General features: G+C 44.8%; 1 protein-coding gene across 3 annotated transcripts in view; it reads left to right on the top strand.

Moving 5' to 3' along the window:
* LOC139552590 (voltage-gated potassium channel subunit beta-3-like) overlaps positions 1 to 17422 on the top strand; it is a 25933-nt gene continuing 8511 nt past the window's right edge. Inside the window, exon 1 of one of the 3 annotated variants that reach the window (XM_071364463.1) lies at positions 1 to 281. In XM_071364463.1, the coding sequence (XP_071220564.1) occupies positions 1 to 281 (281 nt within the window). Of the gene's footprint in view, positions 282 to 6913; positions 8580 to 17422 lie in introns of those variants that run through there. The other 2 variants (XM_071364461.1, XM_071364462.1) reach the window with 2 other exon arrangements.

Raw genomic sequence — 17422 nt, forward strand, 5'->3', positions numbered from 1 at the left:
ATGTTTGCTGGAAGCCGAGGTGACAGTGGTAAGGGAGGGACGTTCTCAGTGGAGGACCTGTATGGCATCAGCAAGAAGCCCAAATCTTCGTCCTCCGCTTGGGAAACAACTGCCAAGAGCGGGTCCAGGAGTGCCGAGCAGAGGAGTGAGTCAGAGCTGGCCACCCAGATCCTGGAGGCCGCCCACAGGCTGGTGGAGAAACGCAGACTGACGCTGTACCTCAGAGAATGTGCAATCTCCCTGACTGACTATGAGGCTGAACGCACTGCAATGATATACAGGTGAGAGAGAGGTAGACGGAGAGCATTGCTATGACATACAGGTAGGAAAGAGGTAGACAGAGAGCACTGCCATGGTATACAGGTGAGAAAGAGGTAGACGGAGAGCACTGCCACGATATACAGGTAGGAGAGGTAGACGGAGAGCACTGCCATGATATACAAGTAGGAGAGAGGTAGACGGAGAGCACTGCCATGATATACAGGCAGGAGAGAGGTACACGGAGAGCACAGCCATGATATACAGGTAGGAAAGAGGTAGACGGAGAGCACCGCCATGATATACAGGTAGGAGAGAGGTAGACGGAGAGACCGAGAGAGTGAAGATAAAGATAAAAGAGAGAGTGTAGCCCCACTCTCTTTAAAATGAGTGATACATATTCAATTGTTTAATGGTACAAAACATAATCATCTCCTTTTAACACCTTGTATGTCCTGTCCTATTATCAGTGGTAGTACACTCTTTAAAAAAAGGTGCCATCTAGAATAGGAGAACCCTTTGAAGAACCCTATAGGAGAACCCTTTGAAGAACCCTTTTTGGTTCGGGGTATAACCCTTTTGGTTCTGGGTAGAACCCTTTTGGGTTACATGTAAAACCCTTTCCACAGAGAGGAACTGGAACCACCTGGAACCAAAAAAGGGTCCTCCTATGGGGACAGCCGAAGAACCCTTTTGGAACCTTTTTTCTAAGAGTGTAGCCTAAAAAAGGAATGTATATTCTCATCACGTTCACTCAGATTCCATCAATCTGTAAATGATAATAGGTTTATATTCCAATGTGTTTTAAATCAGATTTCCTAGTGTAGTGGAGGTAAGCCTCCTGATTTCACACACACAGAATCAAATGAATTCTGAGAAAGAGAGAGAGGATGGGATTATGTTCTTATAAGAGGAAGGGGGGAGGGCATAGGGTGTGGGTTGTGACAAATCAAACATCAGTCTTTGGCAGAGCGACAGACAGGGGCACAGCCTGCTCTCATTACTCCTGCTATCTGTGGCTAATCCACTGGCAAACTGTTTTAAAAATACATTTTTGGTATGGAGTTGTCACTTTGAATGGCCTGTTGTTGGTGTGTGTGTTGTTTTCTACTCCAGAACCCAGGTGAAAGCCCCTGGCTTGTTTATCATCACTAAGATATGGTGGTGATATGACCTAAAAGAGACGGACAGATGTGCATGGTGCTTGTGAAAAATGTTCACCTTGCAGTTATACATTTCCCCCACTAGAGACTAACATAATGCCAGTGTGTCCCTATAGCCCAGCACAGGATAACAGAATTTCAACACACAGATGGTGTAAAATATGGTTGTGTGAACCATTTTTCTGACTGTAAAAATGTTTGTGCCTAACATTCTAATCATGTCAGTGTTAGTAGGATGTGAGCCGCCTGTCACATTCCCTGGCATCCTCTTTTTACCCAACAACGACCACTTCTAGCCTATTACCCTCAGTTTGACAGGGTTATGGTTAAGGTTAAAGGTCAATGTTAGATACATGATTTTACAGCTGTAGGTTAAGGTTTGGACTAATGCTAGGTTTAGGGGTCAAAGGTTGTGGTTGAGGTCAGGATTATGTATTTTCAGTATCATCAGGACCTGGCCATAGTGCTGCAATTATTCCAGGTATGCTCTCCCAATTTAGGCCCAATGTAGTCAAAATGCATTTATTTTATTTTATTTGTGATTTATATCATATGGTACAACAGCTGATGAAACTAACACCTTGAAAGTGTGAAAACATTTGATCATTGTTATTTCCTGATAGTTGCTGGTTGAAAATACAATCTACACAGGACCTTCTAATCAACAGATTTGCATGAGTTCTGGCTTTCCATGGTGACATCAGCATGCTGTAAATTGGTTAATAGACCAAACCGCTCTGTCAGTAACAGCTATACTGAACAAAAATATAATTGCAACATGCAACAATTTCAATTTTTTTACTGAGTTACAGTTCAAATGAGGAAATCATTCAATTGAAATAAATTCATTAGGCCCTAATCTATGGAATTCACATGACTGGGAATACAGATATGTATCTGTTGGTCAAAGATTCCTCCCCAAAAATGGGTCTCACAATGGGCCTCAGGATCTCGTCACGGTATTTCAAAACTCTTGAACGTGCCGTCCTTGGCCAGCTCTCCTGCTATCTCTCTCAGAATGACCTTCTTGATCCAAATCAGTCAGGTTTCAAGACTAGTCATTCAACTGAGACTGCTCTTCTCTGTGTCACGGAGGCGCTCCGCACTGCTAAAGCTAACTCTCTCTCCTCTGCTCTCATCCTTCTAGACCTATCGGCTGCCTTTGATACTGTGAACCATCAGATCCTCCTCTCCACCCTCTCCGAGCTGGGCATCTCCGGCAAGGTCCACGCTTGGATTGCGTCCTACCTGACAGGTCGCTCCTACCAGGTGGCGTGGCGAGAATCTGTCTCCGCACCACGTGCTCTCACCACTGGTGTCCCCCAGGGCTCTGTTCTAGGCCCTCTCCTATTCTCGCTATACACCAAGTCACTTGGCTCTGTCATATCCTCACATGGTCTCTCCTATCATTGCTATGCAGACGACACACAATTAATCTTCTCCTTTCCCCCCTCTGATAACCAGGTGGTGAATCGCATCTCTGCATGTCTGGCAGACATATCAGTGTGGATGACGGATCACCACCTCAAGCTGAACCTCGGCAAGACGGAGCTGCTCTTCCTCCCGGGGAAGGACTGCCCGTTCCATGATCTCGCCATCACGGTTGACAACTCCATTGTGTCCTCCTCCCAGAGTGCTAAGAACCTTGGCGTGATCCTGGACAACACCCTGTCGTTCTCAACTAACATCAAGGCGGTGACCCGTTCCTGTAGGTTCATGCTCTACAACATTCGCAGAGTACGACCCTGCCTCACGCAGGAAGCGGCGCAGGTCCTAATCCAGGCACTTGTCATCTCCCGTCTGGATTACTGCAACTCGCTGTTGGCTGGGCTCCCTGCCTGTGCCATTAAACCCCTACAACTCATCCAGAACGCCGCAGCCCGTCTGGTGTTCAACTTTCCCAAGTTCTCTCACGTCACCCCGCTCCTCCGCTCTCTCCACTGGCTTCCAGTTGAAGCTCGCATCCGCTACAAGACCATGGTGCTTGCCTACGGAGCTGTGAGGGGAACGGCACCTCCGTACCTTCAGGCTCTGATCAGGCCCTACACCCAAACAAGGGCACTGCGTTCATCCACCTCTGGCCTGCTCGCCTCCCTACCTCTGAGGAAGTACAGTTCCCGCTCAGCCCAGTCAAAACTGTTCGCTGCTCTGGCACCCCAATGGTGGAACAAACTCCCTCATGACGCCAGGTCAGCGGAGTCAATCACCACCTTCCGGAGACACCTGAAACCCCACCTCTTTAAGGAATACCTAGGATAGGATAAAGTAATCCTTCTAACCCCCCCCCCCCTTAAAAGAGTTAGATGCACTATTGTAAAGTGGTTGTTCCACTGGATATCATAAGGTGAATGCACCAATTTGTAAGTCGCTCTGGATAAGAGCGTCTGCTAAATGACTTAAATGTAAAATGTAAATGTATTTCTGTGCATTCAAATTGCCATTAATAAAATGCAATTGTGTTCGATGTCCGTAGTTTATGCCTGCCCATACCATAACCCCACCGCCACCATGGGGCACTCTGTTCACAACGTTGAAATCAGCAAACCGCTTGCCCACACGACGCCATATACATGGTCTGTGGTTGTGAGGCAGGTTGGATGTACTGCCAAACTCTCTAAAACAACGTTGGAAGCGGCTTATGGTAGATAAATTAACATAAAATTATCTGGCAACAGCTCTGGAGGACATTCCTGCAGTCAGCATGCTAATTGCACACTCCCGCAAAACTTGAGATGCCTCCCGAATGGCGCGGCAGTTTAAGGCACTGCATCGCAGTGTTAGCTGCGTCACTACAGATCCTGGTTTGATACCAGGCTGTGTCACAAACGGCCGCGACTGGGAGACCCATGCGGCGGCGTACAATTGGCCATTCGGGTTAGGGGAGCGTTTGACCAGCTGGGATGTCCTTGTTCCATCGCGCTCTAACGACTCCTCTGGTGGTCCGGGCGCAATGCACACTGACACGGTCGCCAGGTGTACTGTGTTTCCTCCGACACATTGGTGCAGCTGGCTTCCGGGTTAAGCGAGCATTGTGTCAAGAAGCAGTGCGGCTTGGCTGGGTCGCCTCTCCCGAGTATGGGAGTTGCAGCGATGGGACCAGACTGTAACTACCAATTGAATATCACGAAATTGGGGAGAAAAATGGGTAAAAAAAATAAAATCACTTGAGACATCTGTGGTATTGTGATGTGTGACAAAACTTCACATTTTGGAGTGGCCTTTTATTGTCCCCAGCACAAGGTGCACCTGTGTAATGATCATGCTGCTTAATCAGCTTCTTGATATGCAACACCTGTCAAAGGAGAAATGTTCACTAACAGGGATGTAAAAAAAATTGTGCACAAAATTTGAGAGAAATAAGCTTTTTGTGCATATGAAACATTTCTGGGATCTTTTATTTCAGCTCATGAAAGATGGGACTAATGCTTTCAGCTCATGAAACACGGGACCAATGTTGCGTTTATATTTTTTGTTCAGTGTAGTTTTCAGTTTTCCCCTACCCACTTTTTTTTGTGCTAAAAATCTATTTTGCCAATTTTAATGGAAATCTTTTACAGTAAGGGATTTGATATTGATATAAACATGTCTGCATTGGGTCTTTAACCCTCACATCATCACTGGTGCTGAAATAGCAAATACATACATCAGAAACTCTGCACGCCAATGAAAAAGCAAGTGTATTTGTATTTCACACAGCTGATATGATCTTATCTACTGTATATTAATGTCCGTTTTACATGGGGTATTATGATGACACATTTTATTTAATCAAAAGGTAAATGTTAGTAAATGTTACAGGTAAACAGGTAACTGTAAATGTATCATTTTGACATAGACATTTATTAATATAGTCTGTGTATGTAATCCTAGTTGGATGAGTTTGTGGGGCACTCAGATTCCCAACAAAAAGATCAATGCTTAGTTTTGCTTTTAGGATCATTGATTTGTTTTGGTCTCCCTCAGTACACTATCCAACCATCTGGAACCAATACTGTAGACTGCCTGATGACTTATGACATGGTTCCCTCAAAAGCCAATTGAATAAGAGCTGTCTCAAAAATTGTCTCCTATCCACATGTATCCCTGTCCCCACCATTCACTCTGAACTGCCAACAGTACTAGGCTGCATAATACTAACACTACCTCACAGACTGTGGAGTTAATCAAGCGATTGCTCAACTGTATGCCTGTTTTTCAATACAGGGAGAGAGAGAGGGTGACAGAGACAGAGACAGAGAGATAGAATGAAAAATATGGGGAGGGGGAATCATCATCCATATGCTTGAGTATTTATTGAAAAGGGAGTGGTCATTAGGGTTTATTGAAAAAAGTGAGGTTGCTTTTAACAGACATGCGTCTGCGTGTATACAATGTATTGAATTTAAGGCTGGCAGTGCAGTCCCGGTTTATCGATGTGTATGCCTGTGTCACGACTTCCGCCGAAGTCGGTCCTTCTCCTTGTTCGGGCGGCGTTCGGCGGTCGACGTCAACGGCCTAATAGCCATCGCCGATCCACTTTTCATTTTCCATTTGTTTTGTCTTTGTTTTACACACCTGATTTAAATCCCACACTTACTGTTTCATTATTTAACCCTCTGTTCCCCCATGTTTGTTTGGGAGTGATTGTTTATTGTATTTTCGGTCTGTCATGGTGTGCGTGTATTTGTTACTTTGTATATTTGACATTTTGAGTAAAAGTACGTTGATTACTCATATCTGCTGTCCTGCATCTGACTCTCTACACCAGCTACACATAGGACCCGATACAGCCTGTGCACCAGTGAAAGGGAAGAATGAGATTCTTTATTTGTGAATTGTCAGACTGGTCTCATAGACTAGACGTAACATAGTACATGTAAATCCGGGCCACTGAAGTTATTATAATATGTTATGTTTGGTATGGTTACATAAGATAGAAGGCTACTTAAGGCAAACATGAAAGGAAGGTGGTTGGGTAAGCGTAAAACGCGAACTTCTAGCAACCCGAAGATTGTATGTTCGGATCTCATCAAGAACAACTTAGCATTTGAGCTAATTAGCAACTTTGCAACTACTTAGCATGTTAGCTAACCCTTCCCCTAACATTGACCCTTTTAGCTAACCCTTTCCCTAACCCTAACCTTAACCCTTTAACCTAACTCCTAAATTTAACCCTAACCCCTAGAGCTAGCTAACTAGTGGTGCAGCGGTCTAAGGCACTGTATTGCAGTGCTAGAGGCGTCACTAAATACCCTGGTTCGATCCCGGGCTGTATCACAACCGGCGGTGATCAGGAGTCCCATAGAGTTGCGCACAATTGGTCCAGCGTCGTCCTGGTTAGGGTTTGGCCAGTGTAGGCCGTCATTGTAAATAAGAATTTGTTCTTAACTGCCGAATTAAATAAAGGTAAAAAAATTGCCACAATAAATTGGAATTCGTAACGTATCATACAAATTGCAATTCGTAACGGATGATGACGTCCACAAATTAACACATACCATACAAAACGTAACATGTCACACTTCGAGTGTCTCGGATTTGCTTACAGAATAATATGAAATGCTTTAGACCACGTTGGCATTGTGCTATTAGATTCACGCAGAATATATTGTTATTTTCTGTGTTAGAAAGCACCCGTTTTGTTTAATGTGTACAGAGAGTGTGAGAGAGAGGGGGGGCGCCTTTCACAATCATCGACTTTGAATGTTTCGTGATTAACACGTTGGGACCCGCTGCAAGGACAACCAGGGATTGGAATGATACTTCTGAAGAGAATTGCCACCATCACCAACATCTCAAATGAAACAGATGGGACACAGGGTAACTGTGGCATCGATTTATGCATTTGATTAAATCATCACATTTTTGCCGATCATGCCAATTATGCTGTGAAATGGTTACTGCGTGCCAGGATCCTTTTTGATTAGGGAAATGTATAGCCTGACTGACATCCGAAATAGATTATTATAGCAGTTATGCTATTGACAATATTCATCAAAGTGGATAAAATGACCACACGATTTGGCGCTGCTGATGCTGCCTTTTGCCTCAGATCGATGTTGCATGAGGTTGGGCACTGTGCCAGACAGGGGAAATACACTGGATGTCTGCATTAGAAGACTGGTGTTTTAGCGCGTGTTTAATTCTGTTAGCATATGCATTTATGGGAATGTGCGAAAAAATGTCTGAAGCTCATCTACAGTGTGGTTGTTGCGGCGCACTCCGGGGCTCAAGCTGGGCTCGACACTGATAGACTAACCTACGTTTGTAGCTGAAAAGGAGACAAGCAAGCTGATTAATGCTTTACCACCCTGCCTATCAATCAAGCTGTATCAAAAACATATAGCAAGCGTCTTCCTCGCCACCACGATCTTTCCGGATGTCTCTGCAAGACTAGGCAAGTCAGTCAAGTGAGGAATCTGTTGCGCTCGCCGTCCGCGGAGAACGCGGTTCGAGAGGTAGCCTACCCGAGCCCGTGGAGCTGCGCCCCTTGATCAGCCTACGAGGACGACACTATGTACTAGCTCCCCGCTGATGATGATGGGAGGAACCAATGTTCTCACTAGAAACCTCTTGAGACTAAGCGAACTCTGAGGAGCTCCGCCTGGGCTGCAACAGGACCAGACAGGAGAGAAGAGACCGAGACAGACCAGACGCTGGCTCTGCGTGTGCCAGGTTGGGCCTGGATTCTTGCCTGCGCCTGTGGCTCTGGACAGATAAGACAAACCTTCCCTGTTTGGGCATTTGTCTGGACAGGTACATCTTAGCTCTATCACATCTACACTCTACCAAAGCAACTTTAAGTTGTAGCATCAATTTAGCAGACATTAGTATTTTGGGGTCTGACCCTAAGCCGCATCCCAAAGAACCTCTCCAGGGGCCAGTTTAGTTTACCAGAGACTAGGCAGTGGTCACCATGCAGGTCTCTTTTGCCTGCACGGAGCACAACCTGAAGAGCCGCAGTGAGGACCGGCTTTGTGGCCTTCGCACTGCGCCACCCCCTGGGGGAGGCAGTGGGGGAGGTGGAGGAGGTGGTGGAGGGAGCAGCCAAGGGGGTAATGGCAACTACAACACCCAGGGCTCAGCCAAGTCCAGGGAGCAGTCAGGGTCCCGCCCGGTCCCCCAGGGCCATGCCCACATGAAGGAGGCAATAGGGCGCCACAGCAGTATGAAATACAGGTGAGCAGGGGGAGAGAGGGATACGGAGAGGAGTGCTGATTATTTGGGGTGGAGAGTCAAAGGGCATGCCAACAGAGCTGGCACAAACAGGTTGGGAGGGTATCTGATTCAATTAGTGTTTTTTGAATGTTGTGCCTGAAGAGTAATGAAGAATCATGAACCTCTACTTAAACGATGGATGATTATGATGAAGGACTCAGACACTGCCCTCTCTCTCCCTGGAACATGACGTCAGCTCAGGTTACCCCAGAGCACTTCCACTTACCATGAAGGGCCTCTCAGACAGCACCGGCTGCCAGGGGTAACTTCATTGTATTTCAGTTAACACCTGAGTTGTCGTGGACAGTGAACAGCTGCATTAGGATGACATCATTTATGGGGCTGGGAGTTTTGGTGTTTGTGTCTCTCATGTCTGTTCTTGCATGTATGTGTAAGCTACGGTGAAAATCACAACAGCCTCGTCATATTTAGATGGATTCTCGAGCATTTATAAACGTTGAATTCATCCAGCTGTGAACGTTATAGTGGGAAGTACAGTACGTACTATGTGCTCCTTTGATAGAATTAGCATCACCAGATAAAAACAATAATGGTCTGTTTCTATTGCACATATTGTGATATTGAAATACAGCAGACAGACATCTCTAATCCCTTTTATTCATTCCAGAATCAGATGGAATATAATAGAATTGAACAGTCTTTATCAGATTGAAAGCTGCCTATACCAGATGATGTAGGAAGGCATTCTATATTCTGGATGGGTAAAGGAAAATGCCCCTTAGCTCAATCCTGACACCATTCTCTTCACTCAATTATGTTTTCATTTAAGAGGCAGTTTAAATAGGGAATGAGGCTCAGGAGGAAATGGGATGCCAGGACATAGTGGTTTATTTCATTTATGCAAATGATTTAATTGGATGGGGAATACTACCCCTGAAGGGGTGGCAGGTAGCCTAGCGGTTAAGAGCGTTGGGCCGATAATCAAAAGGTCGCTGGTTTGAATCCCTGAGCTGACTAGGTGAAAAATCTGTCAATGTGCCCTTGAACAAGGCACTTAACCCTAATTGCTCCTGTAAGTCACTGGATAAGAGCGTCTGCTAAAATGTAAATGGTTCTGTCATAGTTTTTTTTTTGTTTTTATGAGGTTGCAGCCAATAAGGCGATGGAATAGGGACAGCCGCTCCAGTTGCCAGCGGTAACACCCCTGTGGTGCCTAGTGCCCACAGTTTGTGTTATTTCCAAAAGCAGAAGACTCATTAGTCTGCCTCTACTGGAGCACTCATCTCACAATTCACCCTGCTGCCACCACCAGGGAACAGGGTCACTAAGCCCCATGTGCAAGGATGATTATCAGAGAGCACTTTATATAAATATATATTATTATTATTCATCTGAAACATTCTTTTGACCCAAACATTTTGGACACATGTTACACCAAAATGTTATGCATGAGAATCAGTTTGAATATGATCATAGAAAATTAAGTCCTTTTCCCACACTAACTAAAATGGCCAGCGAAGAGTAGGCCTTCTCTCCTAAAACAAGCTTAATCAGCATCACTATCACTATCCCCACCATCATAAAGTGACTTTACCTCACACACGTATCTACTATAAGACATGCTCATTTCACTTCTCGTAAGGAGAACAGCAGACAGTGATGATACTGATTGTAGTGAGCCCCCCTGTGTTGACTGTGTGAGTCTTCTCCTTCTGCATGTCTTCATCCACTCTGAGGGAAACAGCTGAGAAAGGGGAAGGGAGGTGGAGGTTGGGGAACTCACAACCTCCCTCCGGCTCCCTTTTCTCTAATTGTTCCTTAACTGCATATTCTAACTCATTAGCCAGAGCATTCATCAGAGCTGAGAGGGACTCCTCTGGCAGGTTGCAAAATAGAGGAGAAAAACACATGTACAAGTGTGTATATTATACACGGGTGGAAATGTTTATTTATTTTTAATAATCTATTTCAAACATGCATATAATACACACTTGTACATGTGTGAAACATCTATCTATCTATCTATCTATCTATCTATCTATCTATCTATCTATCTATCTATCTATCTATCTGTCTGTCTGTCTGTCTGTCTGTCTGTCTGTCTGTCTGTCTGTCTGTCTGTCTGTCTGTCTGTCTGTCTGTCTGTCTGTCTGTCTGTCTAATGTTGTCTCTCTCACTCCTGTCTCCTCTCTAATTCTCTAAATGTTCTCTCTCCCTGTAATCTCGCTCCACCATTCTACCCCTCTCTCTTTTTCCCTATTACACTCCCTTCCTCTCCTCTTCTCAGTCAACACTTGCGGTGCATTGCAGCATTCTCTGCACGGTAGTCTGGAGAATCTGTTGTGTGTATGTGTGTGTCTTTGTATAAGTGTGTGTGTGTTTTATATTAGTTTTCATATAGAACGTCAGTAGGTGTAGATGTTGTATGAGAGTATGCATGCATTAGTATGTATGAACATAAAGGCTTGTTTGTAATATGTGCGAGTGTGTGTGTGTGTGTGTGCACGCGACACATCTTCATGTGTTAAACCACTCCTTTGGGTGATGTTTAAGCAATGCAGTGTGTACATGTATATTTGCATACTCTGCCTATCCAGTTTGAGATGAAACTCCCCTGTCTTGTTGTATGTTCCAGTTCTCTGAGTCTTGGTGTGAGTTGGAGCAAAATGGTTCTTCGGCTGTCACCATAGGAGAACCGTTTTTGATTCCAGGTAGAACCCTCTGTGGAAAGTGTTGAGTTCTACATGGAACCCAAAAGGGTTCTACCTGGAACCAAAAAGAGTTCTGCAAAGGGTTCTCCTATGGGGACAGCCGAAGAACCCTTTTAGGTTTTAGATAACTCCTTTTTTTCTGGAGCATGTGTCGTTGGAGCGTGTCGTTGGAGCATGTGTCGTTGGAGCATGTGTCGATACTGATAGGATCAAAAGAAAGACAGCGCTGTTCTCAGATCAGCTTTCTCAATTTAAATCTTACCTTGACATGAGAATTATTTCACAATACTGAAGACGGATCAGCAAGGGATGTTACCACATATCATACCACCCTGCATACCACTGCTGGCTTGCTTCTGAAGCTAAGCAGGGTTGGTCCTGGTCAGTCCCTGGATGGGAGACCAGGTGCTGCTGGAAGTGGTGTTGGAGGGCCAGTAGGAGGCACTCTTTCCTCTGGTCTAAACAAAGATCCCAATGCCCCAGGGCAGTGATTGGGGACACTGCTCTGTGTAGGGTGCCGTCTTTCGGATGGGACGTTAAACGGGTGTCCTGACTCTCTGAGGTCATTAAAGATCCCATGGCACTTATTGTAAGAGTAGGGGTGTTAACCCCGGTGTCCTGGCTAAATTCCCAATCTGGCCCTCAACCATCACGGTCACCTAATAATCCCCAGTTTACAATTGGCTCTTTCATCCCCCTCCTCTCCCCTGTAACTATTCCCCAGGTCGTTGCTGCAAATGAGAACGTGTTCTCAGTCAACTTACCTGGTAAAATAACGGTAAAATAAAATAAATAAATAAAACATATGCCTTCAACAATTGAGGCAGGTTTTTCTAATAAATTCTTACCCAATAAAAATGCACTAAATCACAGATTTGGCACGTCATTGCGCATGTTAGGCTACACATCATGAAATATATTGAGACAAATTACAGACGGTAGCCCACAAGTAGCAAAATAGAATTTATTGAACATTACATTTATTTCAATATGAATGAAATGGGCCTATAGCTTACTGTAGACTATTTATATTTGCATGCGGTCATCTCGGTTTTCATTTGAACCGTCTTTTTATATGTGGCTTGTTTGTATCAATTGCAAAGACAATGGCAACTTTGTTCTGAAATTATTGGTGGTCACAGAGAGACAGATAAACCATATGATTCTATATTTAGCGGAGATCTTCTGTGTATAAAGTGAAGCGGGAGAGCAAAAATGCATCTAACGAAGCACTTAGCTGTTCTACGAGTGGTCTGTGAATGTTTTCAGGAGCAACGTTAATAATGATGGTTTTGGGAATCAGCTCGGAGAGTTAACAATGCTCCAACAAAGGTTCTAAGAAGTGCTAAGCATTAAGATGCTTTCAGGAAAACGGGCCCAAGATTAGAAGAGCCGCTGATGGAAGAATGCCAGAAGAACAAGGTCAGGGTAGGGTTGTTAGGAGAAGGTTGTGTGGAGACCAGCTCACAGACCAACACACAGACCAGCTCACAGACCAACACACAGACCAGCTCACAGACCAACACACAGACCAGCTCATAGACCAGCTCACAGTCCAGCTCACAGACCAACACACAGACCAGCTCACAGACCAGCTCACAGACCAGCTCACAGACCAGCACACAGACCAGCACACAGACCAGCTCACAGACCAGCTCACAGACCAACACACAGACCAGCTCACAGACCAGCTCACAGACCAACACACAGACCAGCTTAGAGACCAGCTCACAGACCAACACACAGACCAGCTCACAGACCAGCCCACAGACAAGCCCACAGACCAGCTCACAGACCAACACACAGACCAGCTCAGAGACCAGCTCACAGACCAACACACAGACCAACACACAGACCAGCTCAAACACCAGCTCACAGACCAGCTCAGAGACCAGCTCACAGACCAGCTCACAGACCAACACACAGACCAGCTCACAGACCAACACACAGACCAGCTCACAGACCAGCTCACATGTACGCATGTTTTTATGCTCATATACTGTAGTATAAACTGTAGTATGTAATATAGGCTATATACTGTTGTATGTACTGTAGGCTATATAATGTAGTATGTACTGTAGTGTATACTGTAGTATGTGCTGTAGTATGTACTGTAGGGTATATACTGTAGTATGTACTGTAGGCTATATACTGTAGTTTGTACTGCAATATGTACTGTAGGCTAATGTGCGTTTATGTGTGTACTGTATGTTTATTTGTGTATGTTTTGTTTGTCCTTATGCTTTTTTCTTTCTGTTAGTGTGTATGTGTGTGTGTGTGCTTGCATGTGTGTGTCCCTATAGTCCCCCACAGACTGACAGACAGCAGCTTTGTGGATCACAACACTGCAGAGGGAGGAGGGGGTGCAGTTCTCACACATACTGACAATGACAGTGACACTCCATCACCCAGAACCCAAAATAATAATAAGAAGAAGAAGAAGAATGTTAATAATCTGAATATGAACAATGTATATGAATATTAATAATAAGTGTGTTTTGCATATCTAGCAGTGGCAGCTCTAATTCATACATGCCCCTCTGTTTGTGTGTTTGTCTCTCTGACTGTCTCAGGGCCAGATATTAACTTGATTTCAACTCTCAAAGTGACATTGATGCATGATATACGCTAAAGGCTTCAGCCTCAGTTTGTGTTCTCCAAAGAAATTTGAGGATATATTTAAGCAAGCATATTGAGCTACACTCTTAGAAAAAAAGGTGCTATCTATAACCTAAAAGGGTTATTTGGCTGTCCCCGTAGGAGAACCCTTTGAAGAACCCTTTTGGGTTCCATTGTACATGGAACCCACAAGGGTTCAACCTGGAACACAAAATGGTTCTCCTATGAGGACAGCGAAATAACACTTTTTTCTAAGAGTGTAGGTACATAAGCTATACAGTATATATATACAGTGGGGAGAACAAGTATTTGATACACTGCCGATTTTGCAGGTTTTCCTACTTACAAAGCATGTAGAGGTCTGTAATTTTTATCATAGGTACACTTCAACTGTGAGAGACGGAATCTAAAACAAAAATCCAGAAAATCACATTGTATGATTTTTAAATAATTAATTTGCATTTTATTGCATGACATAAGTATTTGATCACCTACCAACCAGTAAGAATTCCGGCTCTCACAGACCTGTTAGTTTTTCTTTAAGAAGCCCTCCTGTTCTCCACTCATTACCTGTATTAACTGCACCTGTTTGAACTCGTTACCTGTATAAAAGACACCTGTCCACACACAATCAAACAGATTCCAACCTCTCCACAATGGCCAAGACCAGAGAGCTGTGTAAGGACATCAGGGATAAAATTGTAGACCTGCACAAGGCTGGGATGGGCTACAGGACAATAGGCAAGCAGCTTGGTGAGAAGGAAACAACTGTTGGCGCAATTATTAGAAAATGGAAGAAGTTCAAGATGACGGTCAATCACCCTCGGTCTGGGGCTCCATGCAAGATTTCACCTCGTGGGGCATCAATGATCATGAGGAAGGTGAGGGATCAGCCCAGAACTACACGGCAGGACCTGGTCAATGACCTGAAGAGAGCTGGGACCACAGTCTCAAAGAAAACCATTAGTAACACACTACGCCGTCATGGATTAAAATCCTGCAGCGCACGCAAGGTCCCCCTGCTTAAGCCAGTGCATGTCCAGGCCTGTCTGAAGTTTGCCAATGACCATCTGGATGATCCAGAGGAGGAATGGGAGAAGGTCATGTGGTCTGATGAGACAAAAATAGAGCTTTTTGGTCTAACTCCACTCGCCGTGTTTGGAGGAAGAAGAAGTATGAGTACAACCCCAAGAACACCATCCCAACCGTGAAGCATGGAGGTGGAAACATCATTCTTTGGGGATGCTTTTCTGCAAAGGGGACAGGACGACTGCACCGTATTGAGGGGAGGATGGATGGGGCCATGTATCGCGAGATCTTGGCCAACAACCTTCTTCCCTCAGTAAGAGCATTGAAGATGGGTCGTGGCTGGGTCTTCCAGCATGACAACGACACGAAGCACACAGCCATGGCAACTAAGGAGTGGCTCCGTAAGAAGCATCTCAAGGTCCTGGAGTGGCCTAGCCAGTCTCCAGACCTGAACCCAATAGAAAATCTTTGGAGGGAGCTGAAAGTCCGTATTGCCCAGCGACAGCCCCGAAACCTGAAGGATCTGGAGAAGATCTGTAGGGAGGAGTGGGCCAAAATCCCTGCTGCAGTGTGTGCAAACCTAGTCAAGAACTACAGGAAACGTATGATCTCTGTAATTGCAAACAAAGGTTTCTGTACCAAATATTAAGTTCTGCTTTTCTGATGTATCAAATACTTATGTCATGCAATAAAATGCAAATTAATTACTTAAAAATCATACAATGTGATTTTCTGGATTTTTGTTTTAGATTCCGTCTCTCACAGTTGAAGTGTACCTATGATAAAAATTACAGACCTCTACATGCTTTGTAAGTAGGAAAACCTGCAAAATCGGCAGTGTATCAAATACTTGTTCTCCCCACTGTATATATATATATATATATATATATATATATAGCTCCCATAGGGGAGCTGTGAAAACATAAGCTTTCAGGAAAGGCTTGAGATTTTTTGTAGATATCAGCTAAATTGTAATATATCTGTGTTGTTGTGGTCAGTATGTTGTGATTTGAATCCCTGACAGTGTTGAAAGTGAGAGCTTGACTGTTGCCCAAAGGCTGGATTTCTTTGGGGGAAAAGAATGACTAATGTAATTTACAAAAAAAGTACTCCATCCTCTCTCCTTGCAGATACATCTACATTGGATCAATTACACATTTCTTGAGAGTACATGTGACAGGCACACAAACACACAACATGCCTATGTACATACACACACAAGGGCACACAAAAGCACAATTCTAAAAATAGCTGGCCAGGCAAATAACAATAGAGCAGGGAAAATAAAGCAGCTCTCGTCTGCCTCGATCTAAACGCTCTGACAGTCTGTCTCTTTCCATAGAGCTATTTGTAGCGGACGCAGACAGACAGACAGACAGGCAGGCAGATAGACAGGTGTACAGACAGGCAGACAGTCATGGAGGTAGACAGGTATACAGGCAGGCAGACAGACAGACAGGCGGGCTGGCAGATAGACAGGCAGATTGGTAGACAGGCAGGCAGGCAGATAGACAGACCGTTTGACAGGCAGGTAGACAGGCAGTCAGACAGGCAGACAGCGAGGTAGACAGGCAAACAGAAAGACAGGCAGATAGCCAGGCAGGGAGACAGGCAGGTAGACAGGCAGGCAGTCAGGTAGACAGACAGTCAGATAGAGAGGCAGGTAAACAGGTAGACAGACAGGGATGTAGACAGGTAGAGAGGCAGACAGGCAGAGAGGTAGAGAGGCGAGTCGCTGGAGATGAAAAGACAGCGAGCAGCAATGAGTTCTGCTGCAATTCTGCTGCCTTCCCAGCTGGCTCCTCGGCTAATTAGAATGGAGGAGAGCGCCAGCGAAGGAGGGGAGGAGGAGGAGGAGGGCAGGGATGAAGCCCGCAGAATTTCAGTGGCACATGCTTGCATGACCAGGGCTCACTGCAGCTCTCTGATTCCAGTTCTATCCTTCCCTTCAACAGTCAGCTTTCTGGTAATCAGATGTGGCATGCCCAGCACTGGACTCTCCAACCATATAAACAATTTCAATCAACCCATGTGGAAAGGAGAATATGTTATTATGGATATACGAGTATATACTGTACAGCTTTATCCGGTGTAGGGGTTAAACCACCCAGTGCCCTATTATTATAGCCAAGTACACTATATTACACTGAACTGTTGATGTGAGAAGGGTAGAGGTCACCTGTTCAACAGTGGCCGTCTGGGCACTCAGGCGATAATCACTGCCAGAAATACACTCACTTATCCAGATTGATAAAGCAGTGTTATTCAGAATGCGTATCTGCAGATTGTGTTGTAAAATTTAGTTGAGAGGTGTAGGCGTTGATCCTAGTTATTTAGGAACCTCATTCTGTGACTGTGCGTACTATGCTAGAAAGCACAAGAAGTGCAAACGTAGGTAGATTTTGGGGTAATGGCATACTGTACATCTTTGTCATGTCCCTAAGAAAGTGTTCATAACTCTTATTGTCATCGGGTAGGGAACTG

This window comes from Salvelinus alpinus, chromosome 24 (assembly GCF_045679555.1).
Source record: "Salvelinus alpinus chromosome 24, SLU_Salpinus.1, whole genome shotgun sequence".
NCBI classification, from domain to species: domain Eukaryota; kingdom Metazoa; phylum Chordata; class Actinopteri; order Salmoniformes; family Salmonidae; genus Salvelinus; species Salvelinus alpinus.